We start from the raw sequence: 23,759 nt of genomic DNA, 5'->3' as shown, positions 1-23,759 counted from the left end.
GGCGAAGTGGGGGCGGTATGTCATGTGACGTCAATCCGAGGTGGGATAACCGTTTGTCAACAACTGCGACCCCGGATTCCTCCACGCTGTCTTCATGCTTGATTACTCTCTTTGCTCTCTGGATTTAAGTTAATCACCTGGACATTCAGCTCCCATCGCGCTGCCAGGTCGGAAAATATCTGAGATGGCTGCCGAACCGTCAGAGGAAGCTATCGAGAACTTCGTTAGCTTCACCAGTACAACGCGCGAACAAGCTATCAGCTTCCTCAAGGTGAGTGGATTTTGATCAACTTTAGACAATATCCTTGAGCTAATGCGACTCTTTATGCCCTCTTACACAGGCGAACGACAATAATTCGAACAAAGCCATCAATGCCTATTTCGAAGATCCGACGGGGCCTCAGACACAGGTGAAATGCCAACCATGCGCCCGGTGTGCGGAAGCAGGGACTAATCGGTGAATCTGGTTATGTACAGACAACTGGATTTGAAAATGACCAACGAATGTCATGTATGTCTGCCAGGCCCAAATACGAAACGACTGTTCGCATTTGCTGACGGTGTCACAGCATTCCAGATCGAACATGCAGACCCTGTTCCAGCCCCGGGATCTCACGCTCCTGCCCCTCCGTCGCGTCCGCCGTCGAGAATAAATATGAACGAACTAGCCATGAACGAATACCAACCGCCGCCACCCAGCGCCTCGAACACTGGACAAGGGATGACGCTGTCGGAGCGGGAAGAGCAGGAGCTCCAGCAAGCCGTCGCCATGTCGTTGAACCAGAACCTTGGTGAGCAGGAAACCGGGGTCACCACTACCCAGGGAGGGAAGTTTGGAGAAGCGACTCGCGATCATTACGACGAAGGCAACTGGGCGATGACTTTGTTCAACCCCACCTCACGAGAGATTATCATTAGCCCTGACCCGGAGGACCGCAAGAGAGTGAACGGCGAACCAGCATTCTTACGCCCTTCCCCGGATAACCAATACCTGGGAGGGTTGCTCACAATCTTGCATTCAATCCCGCTTGCGAGAGAAGCGCTTTTGTTTAGGAATCGCATTCTTCCAAATTACGGTCATGATCCGCAGTGGTGGAACGGACAACCAATTAGTCTTCCTAAGATCGTGACTATGCAGGATGTACAGGATGGGGATACCAATTGGGATGATATTTTACACGAGGCACAGAGGTTGATGGCATTCTTGGACTCGACCAATCGGTCCTTCGGAAGTAGTGACGCTCTAGCTAGCCTCAAGAGTATGTCTTCTTATTCAGAAGGCAGTGTTGGCAAGTTTCTGGAGACATGGCAAGGTTCTGCCGCTAGAGCAGACCCTGGCAACCAATCAGTGAGTGTATTCTCATCGAACGCATATAAACGACCGATTTCTGTGCACGACACGCCTATCCATAAGGAGTTCTTCAGCTTGGATCCATTTGTGGAGCCTGAACATGGCCAAACCCTCTATGATGTCCTGGATCGTGCGATGTGGGCGGACCGTCCCGGCGACGAACTCGACGACACGTGGCTCGAGAACGTCGCGGAAGTTCTAACAATTCGACTGGAAAACTCTGATGCAGCAAACTCCGTTGATGTGAAGATACCTGCTGTCTTCTACCCAGATCGATATCTTACTGGTGCCAGAGAGTTTGCTCGTGAATTCCGGTCAGAGAGACTTGGTGTCTACGAAGAGATTTTCAAGACGGAGCGTCTTATGAACCAGTTCTCTGTGTCCAAGTCTCTCGTTCACAAGGGGCTGGGATCGAAGGAGACATTGGAGAAAGCTGCTGCCGCTGCTTCTCAATTCCTAACCAAAGGTCTTGCAAGTGGAGCCAGCGATGCATCGGTGACACCTGAATCTGCAAATTCTGAGGCACAACGATTAGGGGAAGAGCTGAAATCGATATCGAACAAAATCGAGAATAAGCTACAGGGTGAGTTTCGGGCTTCCGCTTCAAATTTCAAATCCATGGCTAACTTGACTAGAATTGGAATTACGAAAACAGGGTGCCATTAAAGCTCTTCGAGGTTATTCAAAGATTCTCACCGAGCCGTCAGCATCACCGAACGAACCACCCCTTCATAAATACACGCTACGAGGTGTATGCACTCAGCCACATATTACCTACGTCCTTCGGCCCCGTGAGAATGCGCAGGAGAGCGATGCAAGAACCGACGATGAATGGCAGTGGTGGCGTATCAGCTTTTCGACCGAAGATGCGAAGATACGACAAGCAGAATTAGATCGTGCTAGCCACGCCGCACCAAGCAATACAGATGTCATTGGGTATACGGCGCGCAAGGTCCGTGAGATAGAAGTCCTTCGCGCAGCGCGCGAGGAATCGAAATCGGTCTTGCTTGTATACGCAAGTGCCAATGCAGTGACGGCCCAGGAAGACCAAATCCAAGCGCCACTCCAGGTAAGATAAATACTTGATAACTTTAGGCGCATTCTACTAACTTCACGATAGCGATTTGTGGATGCCGATAATCAAGCGTTTGAGGCCGAACTGCAGGAAGCGAGGGCTCAACAACAGTCGACTGCCGCTGCTCAGAGCCAGGATGCAACAACTTCGCAGGACCCTACTCGTCCGAAAGTAAACGTTTTTGACTACCAGGTTGCATCCTTTGAAAATGAGGCGGATCCCGTGGGACCAGAGATGCAGGAGAAGGGCGGGGGCTTTCTGGGTCAAAGTCATAGATTCGCTGCCCCGCCAACATCTGGCCGTGGTGGCCCTGAATCCAACGATGCTGATGGATCGAAAGCTGAATGATGTCTATGACATGGTACTATTACGCGTGAACGATTTGACGATGCATGCAAGTGCCAGACACGACGTGCAGTTATTGTACATAGGTAGAGGTAAACTATACGTGTTTATATGAATTAGCTCTATATCATGAAGCTGGAACTCCTAGGTATATGTAGACATACTTTTGATTCAACTTCTCCAGGGTTTGTTTTGTTTGCATTTCCGTTCCGTGATCTTCGGGGAGTTGATGGACAACACCAACAACCACTCAACACTCAACTCACTATTGCCTCCCTTGAAATAATGAAAATGACCCTCGAAAGTGATGCCGTGGCAGGCGCGACAATTGAGCTCCTTGAATTGCGCCTCCGCCGCATCTCTTACCTCCTCACCGGCGACTCGCACTGGACCGGCGAACCCTCACTACCTTTAAAGCCCGATAATCTTGACGAGACCGTCTCGCGCCGTCTCCTCCGTCTGGAAAAGGACCTCGAGAGACTCAGCAGGAACATCCCAGCTATTTATGATGTGATCCAACTTCGTACGTCCTCAGCAACCCCTACATACACGTTGATAAGTCACTAACGTAGATAACAGACGACCGCTTCCCCGACCTCTTCCACACAGCACCCCCCGATACCCTCCCCGAAACCTTAACAACCCAGAACCTTGCCTCAATCGTCCTCTCCTACGCCTCTGCTTTCCCCGAAACCGCCTCCCGGCTCACATCCCTCAATGACCTCCCCATCCCCGACGCTTCCACATCCGCCGCGTTAATCCAGCTACAGCCGCAGATTGACCGCGTGTCGAAGGGGCAGGAGGAGCAGGTGAAGATTATTTCGGAATTGAGAGTTAGGACTGCGAAGGCGTTGCAGAGGTGGTATGAGGTTGGGCTTGTGGGGAGCGGGGAGTGTTGGGCTGAGTGGGAGGGGAGGCTGGAGGATGTGGAGAGGGAGGTTCGGAGGGGGGAGGTTGGAAGGATGAGGAGGGAGAAGGAGATTTGATTGTTCGGTGTTTGTCTTTTTATCTGGTTTTCGTGTATGGAGTTTTGGATACCCGGTTTGTTGTCTTTACGAAGGTACAAGTACATTTCTGGAGAATAAACAAATAATGCTCCGAGCTGGCCACACTCTGCCTTTTCATAATCCATGTTGTAGTTGATGTGCTTACGGATTTACGATGTCTCAAAAGTGTTATTCGTCATCGTCAATGCGCCGCCGGAATTTCCGAATGAGATGAAGGCCCAATCACAATGGAGCCTTGAGAGACATGAACAGGGAAGGAGCTTGCTCTGGGATCACAAACATCGATGCTTTGGTGATGAGGCCTTCCGTTGGCAGATTGAGGATGGCAGCAAGAAGCTGATCCCTGGGCTGGTGATAGAAGACATCCGCGCTTTGAGGTTCGACCTGTCTGCTTTCCGAAGATGACTGTATAGATTCATGTGATGTGCTTTATATGTTACTCCTCCGATATTTGTCAACACGCAGGATCATAGTTCAGCCCAGTACTTTACATTTCTTCTGTTGTGTGTCTGCTAACCTGGTTTGTGACCGTCGCCTGCATCCTTGATGTCATCCGCGTAGGTTCATTTCAGCTCATCCACACCATGCCTCAGCCGCACAGCCCCACAAAAGCATAAGTAATGCATACCACGGAGTATTCAGTATGCATGGAGAATGAAGGGACTGAGGGACAAACCAAAAGCTAAGCTGGCCTAAAAGGGAAAGGTTTGGAGCACTTGAAAATCTTTTTAAACCTCTCAGTGCCCGAGTATCGATCAAGCTCATTTCTACTCCAAAAACAGTCGTGTGGAAGATCTCTTAGGATAAGTTCGCCTATAATGGGAACCAAACATCACGAAGAGGCCTTGCAGAATAGCATCTTGACTCCAGAGCAGCTATTCAGACGCTTTGGAAACCCGCATGTCCTTGACGATCTTATTCGACTGCGGGCAGTAGATGCAACTCAACAGCCTATCCTCGCGTATCCAAATTTCGAAAACGGTCATGCCTCATACGAATATTTCACTGGACGGGATCTGGATGCAATGATTGACCAGGCTGCCCAGATTTTGGTAAACCAGGGCTTTACACCGGTGAGATTGCATCGAAGAAACTCTCAGAGTTCTATTCTTGCTCACACACTATTAGCAACAGAATGATAGTAAATATGTCGTGGCACTGCTCACGCCTTCAGACCTAAATATGATTATCACCTTATTTGCCCTCAGTCGGTTGGGATACTCCATCATGTTATTGTCTACTCGTCTTTCCGCCGCCGCTTGTGTCTCTTTGCTCGATGCTGTCGGTTGTGATACTATTCTCTACGAACCGTCCTTGAATATTCGAGCGACTATAGGCGAGGTATTGAGATTGAAAGCGATCGCGTGTCGCTCTATCGTTCAGAGAGCATCTCTAAGCCAAGCACAAGTCTCGCCATCCGTGTCGGCGTTGAAGAGAAGTCGTTCTCACGAAGAACAAGAGAAAAGCGTCGCGATTATAATGCATTCGTCTGGATCAACTGGATTTCCCAAGCCGATCTTCATCACCCATCAGGTACTGAAGATGTTCATGATACGAGGATCAGAAATGACGGCATTCATCCCACTCCCTTGGTTCCATTCGTACGGTCTCTGCAAATATCTACCAACTATGTACATGGGAAAGACGGCGTTCATGTGGAATACCTCATTACCCCTAACTGCTGGGGGTCTGGTTGCCGCCATGGAAGAAGCACAACCAGAGTCTGTGCACATAGTCCCGTATATACTGCAATTATTGGCAGACAGTTCTCACGGAGTTGAACTGCTCCGGAAATGCAAGGTCGTCACCTACGGTGGCGCTGTCTGTCCTGATGAGCTGGGCAACCGTTTGGTGCATGAGGGAGTGCGGCTCGGTTGCCAGTTTGGCTCGTTAGCCACCCTTTCGCTTGACTTCATCTGAATAAAAGCTAATATCAGTATAGAACCGAATCAGGCACTGTCGCAGACTCCACCTCCCGCCCAAAAGATGATCCGTACTGGAATTATCTGCAATTCGACAACAATCTCTGGCAATTCATATGGATGAAACCAATCGGCAACTCCCTCTATGAAGCTGTCTACCTAACTGGTCTTCCCTCGTTACGTTTGACGAATTCCAACGATCCTCCGGGATCTTACCATTCTCGCGACGTCTTCGAGCCGCATCCGACAATCTCCGGTCGATGGAAATACATCAGCAGGCTGGATGACCGTGTCACGCTGATCAATGGCGAAAAGGTTCTACCTCTGCCTATTGAGGGTACTATCAAGCAGCACTCGCTGGTTCAGGAAGCTGTTGTTGTGGGAATTGGGAAGGCGGTTCCTGGGTTGCTCGTTTTTCGTTCTGAGGAGTCCAAGGGTCTTTCTGATGAAGAATACTTTGACTCCGTATGGCCAGCAATTCAAGACGCGAATTCCCGAGCCGAGCAATTTTCACAGGTTGCTCGAGAGATGGTCGCCGTCTTGCCTCATGATGCTCCATGTCCACGGACAGATAAAGGCTCAATTATTCGGATGCAGGTGTACATGAAATATGCTGAGGTAATAGACAGCATGTATGCCAGACTCGAGACCGGTGAAGGTGGTAGGTTCGAGCTGGATACCACGGCCACGGGAGCCCACCTGATGAAGCTTTGTCAGGAAGTTGGTCTTTCAATCCCAGGCGCAGATGTCGACCTTTTCAGTCAGGGAGTTGACAGCTTGAAGGCAATTCACCTGCGACGCTTGATTCTTAGGGATTTCAAGATCGTGGACAGCGGTGCAATCAGCCAGAACGTCGTTTTCGAAACTGGAACCATTGCCCGGCTTGCGGAGCATATTTGTTCTGTGCAGAGTGGACGGCAGACGAGGATTGAAGATGAAATCTCGCTGATACGGGGGTTGATCAAAAAGTACTCTTCATTCCATCAACATAGTCCGAGCCTAGAGTGTGCCACTGGGAAGAGTGTGGTATGTTTCATCTGCAAGACCATGTCATTTCCATCACTAATTAACTGCTCTAATCAGATATTGACCGGGGCGACTGGCTCTATCGGAGCACATATCCTGGTGACTCTCCTTGACGACGACAGTATCTCCACTTTGTACTGCCTCACACGCAGAAACAAGCCCAAGGATGCAATCCTGAATACCCTATCCCAAAAGGACCTACAACTTCCAACCTCCAAAACCCAAAAGATCATCGCATTGCACAGCACCCTCGAAAAACCCAACCTAGGCATCGACGAAGAAATACTTCACAAAATGCAACAATCAATCACCCTTATAATCCACACCGCATGGCCAGTCAACTTCAACCTCCCACTATCCACCTTCGAACCACACATTAAAGGCCTACACAATCTCATACAATTCTCACTATCAGTCCACCAACCCACCCCCGCAGCACTATTCTTCTGCTCATCTATCTCGACAGCACTGGGATTATCAACACCCGAAGTCCACGAGAAACCAATACCCGATCTCCACAGCGCACTAGAAATGGGCTATGGTCGCTCCAAATTCGTGGGCGAGCATATCGTTAGCAATGCGCGAAAATCGGGTGCCAGGGCATATACATTGCGGATTGGACAGGTCTCGGGGCACTCTGAGAAGGGGCTTTGGAATGATTCTGAAGCTATTCCGTTGATGATTCGGTCTGCGGTGACGTTGAAGGTGCTTCCGGAGTTGGATGTGGAGTGTTCTTGGTTGCCGGTTGATGTGCTTGCAAGGGGTATTATTGAGATCACGGGGGCTTGTGAGTGTGTATCACGGCCTTATTCGCCAAGGAGTGACAGTAGCGGTGGTTCGTCTTATTCGATGGTTGAGGATGAGGACGACACCGTTTACAACCTCTGCAATCCGTACACATTCAGATGGTCATCTCTCCTCACAACTCTCCGGGAGCATGGCTTCGAATTCAAAACCGTTCCTTTCGAGACCTGGCTTCAGATGCTACGGGACAGCGAAGCGCGAGGCGAAGAGCTTGTCAATCCTGCTGTTAAATTGACGGCGCATTACGAGGCAACGTATAGCGGCTCACCAAAACCAGAGCAGCAGGGAAAGAGGTTTCTGACTGGGAAAGCTGAGAGAGATAGTGTGAGCTTGCGGGATGGTAGATTGAGGATTATTGAGGATGGGGTTTTGGGGTCTTCTGCGAGGGATTGGTTGAAGAGGTGGAGGGTAAATGAGGAGAAGTAGGAACTGCATGTTCCGTCTAATTTTATGAGTGGATAGTTGTATGTACATAAGTCCATCTCGTGCTATCAATTCAAGATTGAGACTCCGGATATGATGTACATTGCAGGATATTGTCAAATACCAATCTGTACCCAGGGTTCAGATAGTAACTCAGCAGTATCCCGATCTCCAGAGTACCATTGCAGCATTTTCGACATGAATTGAGAAATGCCTCCCTCTCATCACCTTCAACTCGATCCAGTAATTTCTTTAATTTTGCATCCTTAGGAACGAGTTCGGGATACTTAGATTCCCCTAAACCGTAACTTAGCCATGTAGTCAACATGTACACCGAGAAACTCACCATCATCAACAAAAAACTGCGAACTCCCCCGCCCCGTTCAATCAAGTCCCGCAGCGGACGACCAAATAATGCAATGGTATTTGCCAGATGTTGCTCATACGAAAATGAAACACCCTCAGGCTGCACCGCTTGAAAAGGCGTAGCCCCTTGAAGTAAATCCCACATCTACGCCATCAGCAATCCCTCTTCTCACTTGAAAAAAAAAAAAAAAGGACCTACCAAAACCCCCAGAATCCATATATCAGCACTATAACTCCGTCCCGACTCGAGCACGACCTCCGGCGCAGAATCAGGATCAGGCTGAATGGGATAATAGCGATACTTCTGATCGTCGCCACGAACGGCTCATTCGAAAGCCATGATTACTGGTCTTCCTATTTCCTGGGCTGATCCGAACATGTGTCGGGAGAGGTATATCGTGCACTTGGATATCGACGTGTTTTTGGGGTAGAGGGGCGAATTGTCTCATCTTGGGCAACGCCTAGGTCATTGAGAACCATTAGGGTATTGTCTTATTTTCGATCTGTTTCTGTTAGCATCAACCCTTCTATACACCCCAGAATCACTGGATACAACTCACCTGTATGGATAAAATGACACTCCGTATGCAAATACTTCAACCCCTGCAACACCATATGCACCACCAGCTTCAACATATCATCCGGCAATACACCCTTCACGAACCTCATCTTCAGAAACCAAAGCGGCTCTTTTAGCGTCTCGAAGACCATACAGATATGCTTGCCCTCCGGCCTATCTAGATCAAAACTATCCCGCAACAGACGCACAGACTGATATCCCACATGCCGGCGATTGACTCCAGAAGCATGCTGCGTCATGCGCAATTCTCTGCTAAAATCCTGTTCATCGGGGTAATAATGCCTATTCGTCTTGATTTTAAGCGTTAAATGGCGCGGTGGACGCCAGCGCCATCTACCGTATGAATACAAGTAGATAGATGTAGGAGAGATTGAGCCGTGGGTGTGATTGACTTGCTAAGCGCTGGGCATGCATATAGACTTGGGCGCTTAGCTGCAATGCGAATCAGCGGGGATGTTTTGATCGAGACTATTGATATGCTAAGTAATAATAGGAATTTTGAATCGCGCAGGCTCGAGCGTGCATTGTTATTTCTAGACTAAGATATGCTAGGACGCTTGGATATCAAAATGAAGGCAGTGGTGACTGGTGCGAAAGGTATTTAGAAAAGGGAGCACGATTAAACAGCAAGATAGTACCATAAGCAAAAGATTGGATGGTCTTTATAGGATATCGTAAATAGGGAGAGAAAAAAAAAAAAAAGATGATTATACCATCAAAGCCACGGCAACAGCTCCAAGGACACCAGTTACTCCAACAGACAGTCTGCTGGCAGCGCCCGTGAAGAGAGGTGGTGTTGGCCCACTACCAGAAGGCGTACCAGAAGCACCATATCCAGGGTAGTAAGAACTACCGGAAGCGTGGACGGTAGAAGGCGTGCTGCTGCTGGGCGAATAAGCACGTTCCGAAGAGATCACAGGGACCCTGCTCGTCGCCGGTGCAGGAGAGGGGGCAGCGGAGTTTTCAACTGCCGCGGCAGAAGATGGTGCAGGCTCAGAAGCTTGTGGATCATGGGTAGCAGGCGCTTGAGTAGGAGTCTCAGTCGAGGAAGCCTGGGTGACGGGAGCTGCAGAGCTCTCAGACGAAGCAGGAGCAGAGGCACCGACTGCGTCAGCACCAGTAGGGCGCAATTCAGCTGGAGCCTCGGTCGACTCTGCAACAGGCTCAGCCACAGGCGTAGACGTCGCCGGAGCTTCGCTAGCTGGAGACTGGCTACCGTGTTCTTGAACGTTGTTGCTGGCAGGGAACGAATGGCTAGCTTGCGAGGTCTCGGGTTCAGGCTCATTAGCGCCCACGGCACCCACAGCAGTAGAGCTGGCTGCTTGAGGGCAGATCGTAGTCGTCGATGTCGCGTACACGGTGCTTCGGGATTTGGACTGTTTGGCGTGAACTGCGGAGGAAGTGGTCTCGGCCGGCAATTGTGTCGTCTCAGGCACCGCAGAGGTGGTACCACTAGTTGGTTGGATAGGCGCACTGGTGTCAGGTGCGGGGACACTCTCGACCGGCGATTGAGTCGTCGGTGGCGTAGAGCTCTCACTGGACACCGTTGATTCTGCAACAGGTGTGCTCTCAGACGTTGGCTCGGGAGCAGCAGTGGTCGACGCGATGCTGGATGTGGTTGCTTCAGCAGTAGACTCGACTGCTGGTGCCGCACTGCTCGTGGGAACCTCAGTACCAGATGCGGTACCTGCAGAAGCAGGCTGACTGGACTCATGGTGACGGGAGCCAGCCATGTAGATCTGAACCGAGTTGATCTCCCAATACGAGTCCTTGTACTTCTCAGGGTTCTCCGCAACGTAGGTCTTGCAGCTCTTGAAAGTGTCGCTGGGATCGCTCATTGGACAAAGGCCATCCTGTCCGAAGATACCACCGGCCCAGTCACCACAGAAATCGGTGTTGAATATCAGCTTCTGTGCCGAGAAGTGTTCACCAAAGTCGCAGGATCCTTGGAGATGCGCCATGGGAGTCCCAAAGTGAGCCGTGTCCGGTGTGCCGTTGGCGATAGACTTGGGGATTGAACCACGCGGGAAGTACCAGATCTTGATGAATTCAGAGGTACGCTCCAGGGCGTAGACACCGCCGCCCTGCTCGTTGAACGGAGTGCCAGACGTGCCATTTTTACCCTTCACAACACAACCAATGGTGCCGGAGGCTTCACCACACTCCGTGGAGCTCACAGTACCGGTCATGTCATTGTCGGCCGAGATTCCACAGGAGCCACTAGTGTGCAGGACAATCTCATTGTATTCGTTCTTGTTCACCCCTTCAACGATATCGATCTCGCCATCCTGAGGCCAGCGAGGACCAACAGACCAAAACGCGGGCCAGGTACCACAAACACTCCCGGGCATGTGCGCGATGTCGACAATGTAGAGACCTTGCTTGTAGAACATTTTACTTTCGACTCGTACCGAATCCCGTCCCGCGCCGTTAGGATCTAGAGTATTTGTGTGGTCCACGCCCAGGTACATACTCCCACTGGAGGTTACCTTGAACAAACCCGAGCTCTCCGCGCTGCTCTGGTTTTGGTAGGTGACATATCCGTTGGTAGGGTCGGCCCCGGTAAAGAATTCGATATGATCCAAGAACGAGTCGCCTTGCCAGTTTTCGGCGAGTAGATAGCTTTTTGCCGGCCATGAGCCACCGGCCACAACGGGGGAGAAAATCGATGAAGCGACGAGCGTCCCGACGCTCAGAAGCCAGGAAGAAGGCATGATGAATGTAAGAAAACAAAGGACTACTATTATTCAACTCTCAGAGGAAGAAGGAAAGGAATCCAGTTCCGGGCTCAAGCAGGGATTTTGAAGAGGATAAGATGCAGGGACCAAATGAACGGAATACAACCCTCTAGGTTGCCACAAAGCGCGAAGGAATGAAAGTCGAAAATGCGGTCGTCAGTCTAGCTGGGACCTGGGGCAAGAAAGAATGTATGGGAAAATAAAGAGAGGGGGATGGAAGGGAACGGATGCCAGCACTGGGGACAATCGGCCCAAATAAAAACAATCAAGACGAAAAAAGACCCGGCCCAGCCAGCGCCATTGACCAATAAAGCTCTTTGTCGTCAATAATGAAGGACAATAAGAGCAGCGTACCTATTAATATCCCCGTCAATGCGGTTCATTCACGCGACAATGGCTCTTTTTTTCAGGGCCCGAAGCGCGCGGATTGGAGGGTTACTCTGCTTGGCCAGGTAACGCACGAATCAGCGCCACTCCCAGCGTCCCGCCAGAGGAAGTCCAGACTCCAGGGACCCTTCATTCTCTTCTTTCTCGGGCGTTCTGGCATGCTGAGTGGGCCGGCGACAAGATGTGCAGAGAGAGTGGTCGGCAACTGAAACACTCCCGAGCCATCTCAAACAGGGGCAGCCGAACTTTCTCTTCAGGTCCATGGATGAACTGTGACTGGACGATGTTGTAGATGAAACACTGGCTGTCACTAATTCAGGAACCAAAGTCAATTGTCTTTATGAATAGCACCATCTAATGAGCAGAATCTGGTCAGTGAATTACCTCCCTGGTCTGTGTATACGGCGGACACCATATGTCACGGACTCCGATCTCCTGCATTCTTTCCCGATCACCCCTCCAACACTCCGGAATCTCGTAGACTCCCAGGGCCATCTAATAATCGATCCGGAGAAAGAACTGGTGATCTGTGAAATCATTGCGCGACGAATGGAGATTTCAGATCATCCCTGAAGTGAATATTATGGCGGGGTTGAGGATCAAGATCCCAGGCGCGAATGGGCTGCCATACAAAATAAGCACACATGTAAAAGAGCATTCTAATTGACAATTGAAATGTTCCATTTGCTAGATCTAGACAAAGCAGCCAGCATGAGACGCACACTTGTTGTCTTTGTTTGTCTCGTGCATCGCCGACACGAGGCGGGATACGACTACGGCACAGTTGGTCTGTGCCAGAAGCGCGGCCTTGCATATACATATATTAAAAAAATATGCCAGAAAAGAGCAAATTGACACGGTACCTTGCCGTCAGCGTCGTGGCCTTGCACGCATGATAATATTGTATTGCAAATACGAGCATACACGGAGCGTCCGGAGCCTACATATCCCAAAAAAGGCAAGTAACGGCCATAGCAAATACCGACGTACGAGTAAGCCCCGTCAAGATATATTGGCGTTAAATCCATGTGTTCTCACTATGTGAGAATAGATATACATCAATGTGCAAGATACAAATATTCATTCGTGAGGCCCATCATGAAGTCCATGACTACTCCCATGTGTATCTCTGGAGATCTGAAACTCGGTCACTTTGTGGATCTGTGTCTTTGCCGGCAAAATATTCTCCTGGCGAAATGCCTGCTGGTAAGTTGCGATGGCATTACCGCCCGGTTTCAGTCGCGACTTCAGCGACGCCAGCCCAACGGAATGTGATCTCTCCCGTGCGTGAGAACCACCGAGTCCTCCAGACCGAGTGCTGCCGCAGCTGCTATTGTGGTAGGATTGGCCCATGGTGAAGAGGTAGAATTGTCGAAGGGTGGGAAGTGTGGCATAGATTATAATAATGTAAATCTGTATCTCGGTGAGTCAAGGATATGTCAGTGTCGGGATTCATTAGACTAGTACTGACCTCAACTCTGAAACGGACCAGACATGTTTGCTAGTGATAGGCAGAATGCTCATTTAACATACGAGTACCACAGAGTGATTGGCGCCCAGGCCCCTAATGGCATTAATGTTAGCAAGGATGCCAAAGGTATATCTGTTCAGTGAAACATACATGTGATATCGTTTTGATCTGGAAGTTGCTTCAGCAGAATGCACTTGGTTAAAATCGCTGCTGCTGCTCTAGCGGCAAATTAGCACTTGTCTATATATTTCTGCTGTTCTCGTAAGTACTTACAGCACGCCAGCTCGCATAACGCCTATGCTGGTGAGCTTTGCCCTGACAGGTAGCTGAACGTTTGGGAATATGAAGACCGGAAAGATCGCTAGGGCCAAATCCGTAAAGGTATTATAAGCCAATTGATAGACACCAGCAAAGACCCTTTATGAATACAGGAGTAAACCACTTTACAAGCCTGAAGCAGCCCGATAACCAACTGTGTCATCAGGCTCATACAGTGTCCTGGAGTGGAAGAACCCCAGATCATAGCAGGAATGCAGAATTCCATCAGGACAACGACGCAGATGACATTAATGATAATGGACACGATGGTCAGCATATAAAGAAATGATTCATGTTGTCTTCGTTGCCGCTTGAGCCATCAACCGGGGGAGAAATAGAACCACCGAGATCTTGCCTGTTCTAGTGCTCACGACGGAGAAGTTGGGCGCAATGATAGTGTATTTGGAGACAATCCTTCAGTCACCTTGGTCTGGTATTTCTAGCAGATGTATGCCAGGCAATAGTGGATACCGTGACAAGGGAGGAACACAAAATGGCAGCAGCCTATGATTCGAGCGCAGGCTGTCAGTGCCCATCGTAGTTTGACAGGAGAAGACATCCTTACCAAAGAGATAACAATAAAAACATCATCGCATCGGGTTTTCTACGTGAGTACCACACGGCGGAAGATTCGTGCTATCACTGAGATCACTGGCAAGGCACAAAAGTCCAGGAAACTATGAGAATATCTTTTCCTTGATTTTCTGCATGGAGTTTAAGGAATGTCCTCGACATCTAATACTTGATCTAATCCCAAAAGGAAATCCATGGATTCCTGATCGGCAACTGATAAAACTACACTAAGCAATCCAAAGACCGTAGTATTTCCTCAAAATGTCTATTATGTTGATTATGGATCAATGTGAAAATGCACAACAAAGCCTATAACTGAACATTCTATTGCCATCAGGTGACGTCACATACACACCTGTTGACTAGCCTAGCGGAATACAAAAACCTATACAATTACGACTATTTCATAAAATCATACACAAAAGCCACCTATACAATTACGACTATTTCATAAAATCATACACAAAAGCCAAAAATATAAACACAATTCCAACTCATTCCCATTCATTTAACTCAACCTCTTCGTCCCAGACACACCCGAGGTACCATACCTCACATAATCAGGCAAGTCATCCTCATCGGGTCCCTCATTGTACCTATTTGCAGACTGCGGCTTAGCATGGCGCGTACGATCACCCTCCAAGATGTTCGACTGGTTAATGGCCTCTTTTTCATCCTCCTCTGTAGACGCACCATTAGCATCTCAATCATGCTCCATCCATGTCAATGTAATGTAGTGCATACCGAGCTGCTCATTTGAGTTCGAGTACGGAGGCTGCATGGGATCATCGTAGTCCTCTTGGTCAGCCTGGACGGGGAGTTGGTCTCTCAGCTCAGGACGAGTGTCGCTGATGTAGGAGCTGTCGTAGACGTTGCCGGGGACCGGGGAGGCGTCGTTTTGGGCCTCGTAGAGGTCTTCGGCTTCTCTTTCAAGGCGGTTGGACATTTTGTTATTATCTGTTTTCAAACTGAAAAGAGGTATGGTTGTAGAGCATGTGTCGTAACTGATAGTTTTGAGTTGTCCGGACGTTCAAGGCGAAGATTTCGAGAGTACTATAACTCCGTCCATGAAGGCAATGATGTAGCCATGACTACTAGCTGAAATGGGTTTAATCTTGATTCAAGTGCCACTTTGATGTCAAAATATTGTCAAAGGTTTGTTTTCGGAGTTGTCGTAATACTTTGGGTTTTGACGTTTCGGGGACGTCATCTGAATTTAAAGGCGACTACAATGTTTTGTTGCATTTCGTACAATTCGATTGACTTGCTTAAACAGGTAAATGGTCATTTTCAGAGCGTTGATAGGCATTAACTCAGGGACAGCGCGGCCAGCGGTGACACTGCACATCACGAATTGATCAGCGAGTACTCCATATATCGAACACTAAACCCCAACAGATGTATCTCGCTGAATGGCAAATTGCGAATACAGTGGCAAGATGACGCGCAATTAGATCAATTGACACTAGTCTTGGACTCAACCCCCCAAACTAACTGAACAAAAAACTTCTCCACTTCTCCATCTGCTACATCACATACTCCATACTCCATCCAACAATATTTTTGATCATCACGGCTCCACTCCACTTTATCAGATTATTTCCAGAAACAGCCTCAACTAGTAAACAATTATGTCTTACTCTCGAGAAAACAACGAAGTCTCCGCTTCCGGAGAGGACATGGTCAACGCCATGCGTGGTTACAAGGCGTAAGCACCTCATTATCCCATCCATATGCACCATGATTAAACACTAGAGCAGCACCTTGCACAACCCACGCGTCTCCAATGAAGCCAAGCAGCACGCGCAAGACGTGCTTGATAATGAGATCCACGGGAACAAACCGCGGCAGGATCTGTATGAAGTTCGTCAGCGGAACAAAGAGCCTACTCGTGTAGCGGGCGGTTTGAAAGCGTGAGTATATTACTTATTGATGGATGTTGCTGGGGAGACCTAATACTAATTGGTATTTGGCAGTGCTCAGGAGAATCCTCGTGTGACGGACAGAGGAAAGAAGCAGGCTGGTGATAAGTTGAATCAGCTGGGGGAGCAGACGCAGCAGCCGGAGGAGTAATTGTTAAACTTAGACTACGGATAGAGAATGAATTAACTATAATCAATTAACATGTTGTATATTTATAAAGACACCTATCTGCTTTATCATACAATCACTCTATAAGAGGTAATTTACAATGCCTGGGACTCATATAGCCATATTCATCGTCCGCCCTACACAATATCCCATTAGAATGTACAACACCAGGAAGACCGGGAAGCCTACTCGATCTGGTCGACGTCATCTTCAGGCCACGTGCGAAATACGTCCATCAGCTGGTCCACAGGCGCCGTCATCAACCCCAAGGCTGTTTCAAACGGAGGCCGATCGGGAATGCTGGGATGCGCTCTGGTAGGCACGAACATCTTGGTACGGTTAAAAGATCTGGAGAGACGGTTGCTCTCGTCGCGAGTGATAGCACCCTCTAGCTTGACTAAATCGTTTGTCGTCTCTCCCATATGATTTTCCAGAACCTGGGACATGAGAGTTTGGGCGGTAGGGAGAAACTCGGAGTCACTGCTAGACATGTCCTGGAACTTGGACAGTTGTTCTTTTATCTGGTCATTGTTAGTGGCCGTACCCAATACACGGAATTCAGCAGCATACCACTCGATGCTCATGGAGGTCCTTGTCAGCCACGTCCCTCCCATCCCGGACGTACTTCTCAATTGCCGGAAGGATCACCAACTCCTCTCCAACCGCATGCCGGGCGATTTCCCAGGTCAATCTGTTCTGATAGGCCGTGAGCTCCTCGGGATCGCTGGCTTGCTTGAGTCTGTTGTAGACTGATTCGATCTCCTGGTGGTCTCCTTTGATGGTGTCCAAAATGCGTGAGCTCATGGTAGCGGTGGTCGATCTCTTGAATTTCTTGGATTAGTGTGGGGGTGGTTTCAAATGCAGCTCGTTTCATACTAGCACAGATTGTCAGGGATGTCATTCCCTGAACAATGGGATATAGGCTGACATTGTTGTGCCACAGGTGTCACGGTGGTATGTGGCGTGGTTGACAAGGTTTCCGGAATGAGGTCACTCCGGAAATAAAGTCCGGGGAATGCTGGGTAGCAAGGTACCAGGAACACCTGTCATTGGGATTAAAGTGAGTGCCTTCTGTTTTTAGAGTAGAATGCAAAATGCAATATTTTATTGATTTTACTGTTGTAACTGTAATCAAACTTAGAATCCCCGCCGCTGCAGGCACTGATTGTGCCTGAATCCTAATGAAGCGCATCTGACGTAACAGCAGGCGTTTTCGGCATTTGCATCCAACCAACCGACCCCTGCAGGTCCAGCTGGCAATGGCGCTTAACACCTGTCAAATGTGTTGTTTCTCGCAGTCGTTGGGCTGATGATTCGGGTTGCTGCATGACATTTAATTCCCCGAGCTGTCATCGACTGCCGTCATAAGACTCATTTTGGCTTTGGCTGCCTGTCTGCTGCTGTCTACTGGACATCCTCTGTCTGACTCCTCTTAAGCTGCTATCGCTTCTTCTCTCTTCGTCCAACTTTCCTCTTTTCATATCACAGCATTATTGGAATTCGACTGCTGAATCACAACTGGTATGTACATTCTTCAAGATTGCCCGCAGTATTATTGACACATACTAACTTTATGTCGCCGTGGCGAACAGAGCCCATAATAATCCCCACATCTCACCAAAATATGGCTGCTGTTCAGACCACCCCTCGTCTCTCGAATCCCATGCACTGCGCCCCACTCGGACAGGATGATCTGCCAAAGTCCGGCTTCTTCAGACGCCTGTCACAGTGGTTCTGGCCAGTGACATTCTACGAAACCGACTACGACGACTACAACATCACTAGCCCTCCGAGACTCGCCCCGGAACATTCTGCATCTCCGCAGTTCGATATCACTCGGGGACTCCGGAAACAGTCCGGTGCGGATGATACGAACTCGCCATGCAAGACGTGCCGGATGGCCGGAATAGCCTGCGATGGCCGACGACCACATTGCTCGCAGTGTCTTAACGAACAGACACTTTGCTTCTATGTGGATCCGCTCAGGGTATCAAAGAAGAAGCGGAAACAATCAGCGGCTGCGCAATCTCATGTATTGCCCAGTCTGAGTGAAGACAGAGAAGCCTCGTGAGCTTCATACATTACTGAAAAAGGTCCCTGGCTACTCAATCCCGCGTATTGCTTAGTCCAGTGGAGAGGAAGCCCTGTGTGCTTCATAATTTCGTTTCATTCCAGCAACGATCAGACGAAAACTTGGGAGGGTAAAATTTGGCGTTCTTTTGAATATATGTGACATGAGACCGAAATCGGCCCCTTCATCTCTTTCTTTTCCATTCCCTCGTGTGTGTGTGTGTGCATACATATCTAGGCTTTGGTGTGGGGACCGAACCTAATATAGATTGGAAATCAAATCAAAACTGGGGCTTATATTGCCCGACATCCATCCACTTTCTAACTTCTCAGGCAACCGCGTATAGTCCAATTCTAGATCCTTATACCCCTCGGCATAAAATGTGAATAAAACTCAGACCAAGTGCCGAGAATATACTAAAACTAAAATCGCTCGTGCAGTCGGCTCCACATTCGTTCTTCAGCCCTAAGACTAGCGTGCCAAGATCTCCGCTCTCGGCCGCGCGCGACCCACGCCAGGCTTGGCATCAACTTCTTCACGTCTTCAACTCGCCATCAACTACGCTCCAAATACGATTGAGACTGATTTCACATATCAGATATTTTCAAGGAGAGACTTCATTGCAATTAACAACCATATACACAAGGGAGTGACTAGACAGATAAAACAAGGAAAGCAACCAAAAAACAAACCCGCTAAGCTAACAAAGACAGTCGTCAACTCATCCTCCGCGTCATTAACGAATTATGTTCATTAACATCCAAATATGGATACCCGAAATATATAACTCATATAACTCTGAAGAGACCGCAAGATTACCGGTTACGCTTCAAGGGAAAAAAAAAAAAAAAACGCTCGTCGTACCAAATCGGCCATCAGCCATCACCGAACGGCTGACAGTTTAAGCGTACCAAGGGGTACCAGCAGCGCTGGGGAGAGCAGCGTTGCCATAGCCGGGGCCACCGAAGCCAGAAGCACCATAGCCGGAGTTGGGGCCGTTGTAACCGGTGGCGGGAGCAGCGGGCCCAGGGACAAAATAGTTGTTGGCTTCGTTGGCGTTCTCATCACGCTTGGTGACCTCAGGGTAGGGGGCAGTACCGGGGGCATACTCGGGGTAGGGAGCAGTGCCAGGGGCATAGTTGGGCTGGCGGCCATAGCCCTGGCCGTTGTAACCAGCGGTAGGACCGGCAGGACCAGGAGCGAAGGACTCGCCGGCGTTCTCGTCACGCTTGGCAAATCCCCGACCAACGCCGGGGTACTCGGGGTAGGGAGCGGTGCCAGGAGCGAAGCCGGGACGGCCGTAGTTAGGGCCGTTGTAGCCGGTAGCGGGGGCAGCGGGGCCGGGGACGAAGTAGTCGTTGGCGTTCTCGTCGCGCTTGCCGACATGGTTCACGGTGACGTAGAGAGGGTCGTGCTCGGGCTCGAGGTAAGGGCGGATGATCCAGTTTCCGTCGTGGTCCTCGCCGGCGAGAGCGTCGTTGGAGCGCTTGGCGAAGCCGGGGTAGCGGCCAGCGCCAGGGTATTCAGGGTAAGGAGCAGAGCCAGGAGCGAAGCCCTGGTGGCCGTAGCCGGGGCCGTTGTAGCCAGTGGCAGGAGCGGCAGGGCCGGGGACAAAGTAGTCACCGGCGTTCTCATCGCGCTTCGTGACCTCGGGATAAGGGGCGGTGCCAGGAGCGTATTCAGGGTAGGGAGCGGTACCCGGGGCGTAACCAGGACGGCCGTACCCTTGAGGACGACCATAGCCAGCCTGGCCATGGTTGGGGTTCACGAAGTACTCGCCACTGTTCTCGTCGCGCTTGGTGACCTCGGGGTAGGGAGCGGTACCCGGAGCGTACTCGGGGTAGGGGGCAGTGCCGGGAGCGTAGCCAGGACGGCCGTAACCACCCTGACTGTAGTGGGGGTTGGTGAAGTACTCTCCGCTGTTCTCATCACGCTTGGTCACTTCGGGGTAAGGAGCAGTGCCCGGGGCGTACTCAGGGTAGGGAGCAGTGCCAGGAGCATATCCGGGGCGACCATAGCCCTGAGGGCGGCCGTAGCCGGGCTGGCCCTGCTTAGGGTTGACGAAGTACTCGCCGCTGTTCTCGTCACGCTTGGCGAATCCGCCGTACGGGGGAGGGTGCGAGGCGTAGTCAGGACGAGGAGCGTAACCAGCTCCGCGGAAGCCAGGGACAGCAGCGCCAGCGTTGTAGCCGGACTGGCCAAAGCCGGGCTGGGGCTGGCCAGCGGGAGAAGCGGGGTTGACGAAATAGTCGTCGTCCTGGTTCTTCTGTTCGTCATTCGCGGCGTCCTCGGCGCGCTTGTTGATGTTGTCGACGTTCGCGGCTTCAGGCACATCTGTGACGTCTGCAACGGCACCTTCGCTGGGAATGTTCTTGGTAGGGGCGGCAGCCGAGAGGCTTGCAAGGCCGACAAGGGCACTTGGGATAACGGTAGAGAAACGCATTATGACGAGAGATCAAGAGAAAGTTTTGGAGGGTCTGGAAGAGGAAGAGATGAGAAGAGAATTGGAATTATTCTCTTGGGTTGATAGAAATGGATTGATTGTTCTGGTCTGGTCATCGGGAGCGAACAGGACTAGGTATTTATAACATTTGGCTCAGCGAAATCCGTTCCAAGACTCATGTTGGGTAGATGCAATAGCATCTCGTTGGCGACTGTGTGCTGTTTTCGCCTCTGGACTCCCCTTGCATATGCTCATGCGTGGAGGAATCGTGGAGTCTAAAGCTCTGATGTTCGGTGTTCTTGACCAAATTATTGGGTGGGACGCATATCTCCGATTATTATTGCATCTACGCGGATCACGCTCTGCAATGGATTTCCAACAGTGAGCTAATAACCCTTTCCGGCACTAGTCCGGTGCTATCCAAGTACTTGATGCTCCAACCTGGACATGTCCAGTGTCGCCTGTCGATAGAACTGTCAGCTACAAGGGATGGCTTTTCCTCGTGCATGCATGCAACCCAAGCACTGCATCTCTGTCGTGATGACAAAAGTCATGGGTGCCGTGTAATCCGAGGATCACCTAAGGTATCCCTTGTCAAATGTTGAGGATCTACATGGAGCCCTACAGTTTGGCGCATAAACTTTTTTTTTTAGATGTCTCGGATGTACTATGTATGGGGAGAGCTATTGTCAAAGTAGAGCTCTGGGTAGACAGCGAATTGTCATCCTGTCCCGTCGAGGGATGCATATGCACGAGGCTAAGAAAAGAAAGTCGGTCTGCACTAGCCACGCACGTCAAGATGCTACATCATCATGCATATGATCTCAGTTCGGATTCGAATTCGGGAATGTTCGCCGTTGAGAACAACCATTGCTTAATTGCGTATCCATAACTATCATACAGGTCATAGTAGGGATGGAGACGCCACTCCCGATTTGGTTAACTCAATCTCGCCCACTCAATCTTTCGGCAATTGATTCTTACCGACTACGGCACAAGAACCGACATGCATAATGCATATGAGCCTCGTTAACCGTGTGCATACGATATGGCAGTCGTGGCGGCCACAGGGCAATAATCATGCAGCAGATCCTACACACTGCATCAGAGATCACATACACGCATTGCGGTGAGATGAGCGGTTTGCATTCCCATCCACGGCGATCTAGGGAAGACAGAATACAGTAACGCGTCTGTCGGATAAAGCTTTCCGCCCTTACTCTCAGCTTCTCCCCGATTTGAAATCGTCGGCCAGTATGCCATATCTCATTGGTATGGTTTGAGTCGTCATCGAGGTGGAATGTGTCGCTTTGAGCGATTATTGATTGCGTCGTGTCCTACGTCTACGGGCTGCTTACAGCGGATAATCCGATCAGCTTTCGACCATGCCGAGAACTGTAGTACTCTACCAAGGGAGCTCGGGTTGTTAGCCGACGACTTCTAATGGCGAACTGTGATTAGCGCCATAAGCGCTAGATCCGGAGCATACATGGCGAATAATGGTGAAGTTGGATATGCAACAGTGATCACCGGATGATCACGCTATGACTGCAGGGTACTATTCCATCGAACTCTGCTCCTACTGCCGCTATACAACTTAGTGTGCATATTCTGTCTATAATAATAGAAGGTAGTATACAGAGTACAGTTTAAGATGGTATCGGGAAGGACAAGACTGACAACTCAGTAACAACGTACTACGCGCCAAAAATAGACAGCGCGGTATACGAACGTGGAGACATTCCAACAGAGCCGAATTAACCGGAGGCAGTTTAAATCAATCGTGAGCGATGTGCTATTCGGTCGTGAGCTTGCAAGGAGTGAATTGAGCAATAGCTAAAACGCCAGCTTCGCTATGTGTACCGGATTCATGGTGGTAGGACGCGATGGAACTAACAGGTCGTCCTGATCCTTTTTATGAGGGGTCTTTAGACCTCCGCTATATGATCGTGACAGAGTGATTATGGGTTAGAACAATGCTGATTGAGTATAGTTAATATACAAAGATATAGTACATGGTAAATCATAGGCGATAAGTTGTTACTCCTTGATCTGCTGCTTGTGGAATACATCTAACGAGTCAATGTCTGACAGCATAGCACTCAACCATATTAAAGAAAGAGCTTACTTGGAATCTCCGGCATCCAGCTCACTCTTGATGAGCAAAAGAATTCCCCCTTGGGTGGTAATACTTCGGGGTCATCGAGTGACCCTACACAGATGTACCGGAACTGCTCTTTAACAGCATCCTAAGGCCAATTGAGTCAGTCATCGCTCGCATAGGGCTTAGAGTTGTGATGAGAAAGTAGATAACCCACCCCGTATTCCAGAATGAAACTTCCACAGTTATCACAGAACTCCCGATGGATCACCGTACCAGAGCCATTGTCGGCGACATGTTCTTTAGGTCTCCCGGCTGTGACAGCAATGGCGTCTTTGGGAATTTTAGACGTAAGACCGTAATTTGTTCCGAATGCTTTCTATTCCAATCTTAGATTCAAGCTGTATCCAATTGAGATTGTACTGACCTTGCAATTCCGGCAGTGACAGAGGGAGGTTCTGGCGTCGTCTGGAGAGGAGAGATCCAAATTGTATTTGATTCGACGGCAGAAACAGGATCCTGTATATCGAGGCATATTTAATATCCTGGTGCTTTTGTATGAGCTCGACTGGCATTACGGCGAATGCCAGCATGGAATATATAACGGTGCTGACGTCATGTGGCCTTGGATAAAGTAAAAACATCAACGCTCTCTCCAGAATACGAC

At 49.7% G+C, this 23,759-nt stretch overlaps 11 protein-coding genes across 11 annotated transcripts; 5 read left to right on the top strand and 6 right to left on the bottom strand.

The window, feature by feature from the left end:
- Positions 1-184: 184 nt before the first annotated feature.
- Positions 185-2,774, top strand: ACHE_50537A (uncharacterized protein; the record flags this gene model as incomplete). The annotated part of the gene is made up of 6 exons (XM_043280265.1): positions 185-271; positions 342-410; positions 478-511; positions 570-1,934; positions 1,987-2,420; positions 2,472-2,774. 6 exons carry the CDS (start codon positions 185-187, stop codon positions 2,772-2,774), a joined length of 2,292 nt encoding a protein of 763 aa, XP_043137861.1.
- A 282-nt stretch (positions 2,775-3,056) lies between these two features.
- ACHE_50536A (putative nuclear distribution protein RO10) lies at positions 3,057-3,757 on the top strand (the record flags this gene model as incomplete). The annotated part of the gene is made up of 2 exons (XM_043280263.1): positions 3,057-3,294; positions 3,351-3,757. The coding sequence occupies 2 exons, from the start codon at positions 3,057-3,059 to the stop codon at positions 3,755-3,757; spliced, it is 645 nt and encodes a 214-aa protein (XP_043137860.1).
- Positions 3,758-4,596: 839 nt separating this feature from the next.
- On the top strand, positions 4,597-7,956 carry ACHE_50535A (putative NRPS-like protein biosynthetic cluster; the record flags this gene model as incomplete). The annotated part of the gene is made up of 4 exons (XM_043280262.1): positions 4,597-4,851; positions 4,907-5,667; positions 5,721-6,726; positions 6,784-7,956. The coding sequence occupies 4 exons, from the start codon at positions 4,597-4,599 to the stop codon at positions 7,954-7,956; spliced, it is 3,195 nt and encodes a 1,064-aa protein (XP_043137859.1).
- A 1,650-nt stretch (positions 7,957-9,606) lies between these two features.
- Positions 9,607-11,613, bottom strand: eng2 (putative GPI anchored endo-1,3(4)-beta-glucanase; the record flags this gene model as incomplete). Its single annotated transcript, XM_043280261.1, has 1 exon — positions 9,607-11,613. One exon carries the CDS (start codon positions 11,611-11,613, stop codon positions 9,607-9,609), a length of 2,007 nt encoding a protein of 668 aa, XP_043137858.1.
- A 1,491-nt stretch (positions 11,614-13,104) lies between these two features.
- Positions 13,105-13,785, bottom strand: ACHE_50533S (uncharacterized protein; the record flags this gene model as incomplete). Its single annotated transcript, XM_043280260.1, has 5 exons — positions 13,105-13,437; positions 13,496-13,502; positions 13,558-13,588; positions 13,646-13,713; positions 13,769-13,785. The coding sequence occupies 5 exons, from the start codon at positions 13,783-13,785 to the stop codon at positions 13,105-13,107; spliced, it is 456 nt and encodes a 151-aa protein (XP_043137857.1).
- A 1,109-nt stretch (positions 13,786-14,894) lies between these two features.
- Positions 14,895-15,332, bottom strand: ACHE_50532S (uncharacterized protein; the record flags this gene model as incomplete). The annotated part of the gene is made up of 2 exons (XM_043280259.1): positions 14,895-15,067; positions 15,131-15,332. The coding sequence occupies 2 exons, from the start codon at positions 15,330-15,332 to the stop codon at positions 14,895-14,897; spliced, it is 375 nt and encodes a 124-aa protein (XP_043137856.1).
- Positions 15,333-16,017: 685 nt separating this feature from the next.
- On the top strand, positions 16,018-16,459 carry ACHE_50531A (Con-6 family protein; the record flags this gene model as incomplete). Its single annotated transcript, XM_043280258.1, has 3 exons — positions 16,018-16,094; positions 16,147-16,299; positions 16,363-16,459. The coding sequence occupies 3 exons, from the start codon at positions 16,018-16,020 to the stop codon at positions 16,457-16,459; spliced, it is 327 nt and encodes a 108-aa protein (XP_043137855.1).
- A 94-nt stretch (positions 16,460-16,553) lies between these two features.
- ACHE_50530S (HHE domain protein) lies at positions 16,554-17,281 on the bottom strand (the record flags this gene model as incomplete). Its single annotated transcript, XM_043280257.1, has 3 exons — positions 16,554-16,614; positions 16,667-16,998; positions 17,048-17,281. The coding sequence occupies 3 exons, from the start codon at positions 17,279-17,281 to the stop codon at positions 16,554-16,556; spliced, it is 627 nt and encodes a 208-aa protein (XP_043137854.1).
- Positions 17,282-18,101: 820 nt separating this feature from the next.
- On the top strand, positions 18,102-18,548 carry ACHE_50529A (Zn(II)2Cys6 transcription factor domain-containing protein; the record flags this gene model as incomplete). The annotated part of the gene is made up of 1 exon (XM_043280256.1): positions 18,102-18,548. One exon carries the CDS (start codon positions 18,102-18,104, stop codon positions 18,546-18,548), a length of 447 nt encoding a protein of 148 aa, XP_043137853.1.
- A 901-nt stretch (positions 18,549-19,449) lies between these two features.
- Positions 19,450-20,991, bottom strand: ACHE_50528S (uncharacterized protein; the record flags this gene model as incomplete). Its single annotated transcript, XM_043280255.1, has 1 exon — positions 19,450-20,991. The coding sequence occupies one exon, from the start codon at positions 20,989-20,991 to the stop codon at positions 19,450-19,452; it is 1,542 nt and encodes a 513-aa protein (XP_043137852.1).
- Positions 20,992-23,031: 2,040 nt separating this feature from the next.
- On the bottom strand, positions 23,032-23,627 carry ACHE_50527S (GFA family protein; the record flags this gene model as incomplete). The annotated part of the gene is made up of 4 exons (XM_043280254.1): positions 23,032-23,063; positions 23,120-23,240; positions 23,310-23,471; positions 23,520-23,627. 4 exons carry the CDS (start codon positions 23,625-23,627, stop codon positions 23,032-23,034), a joined length of 423 nt encoding a protein of 140 aa, XP_043137851.1.
- Positions 23,628-23,759: the final 132 nt, after the last annotated feature.

This window comes from Aspergillus chevalieri, chromosome 5 (assembly GCF_016861735.1).
Source record: "Aspergillus chevalieri M1 DNA, chromosome 5, nearly complete sequence".
In the NCBI taxonomy this organism is placed as follows: domain Eukaryota; kingdom Fungi; phylum Ascomycota; class Eurotiomycetes; order Eurotiales; family Aspergillaceae; genus Aspergillus; species Aspergillus chevalieri.
The sequence above is the reverse complement of the archived record's forward strand: the minus strand, read 5'-3'. Positions and strand labels throughout refer to the sequence as shown.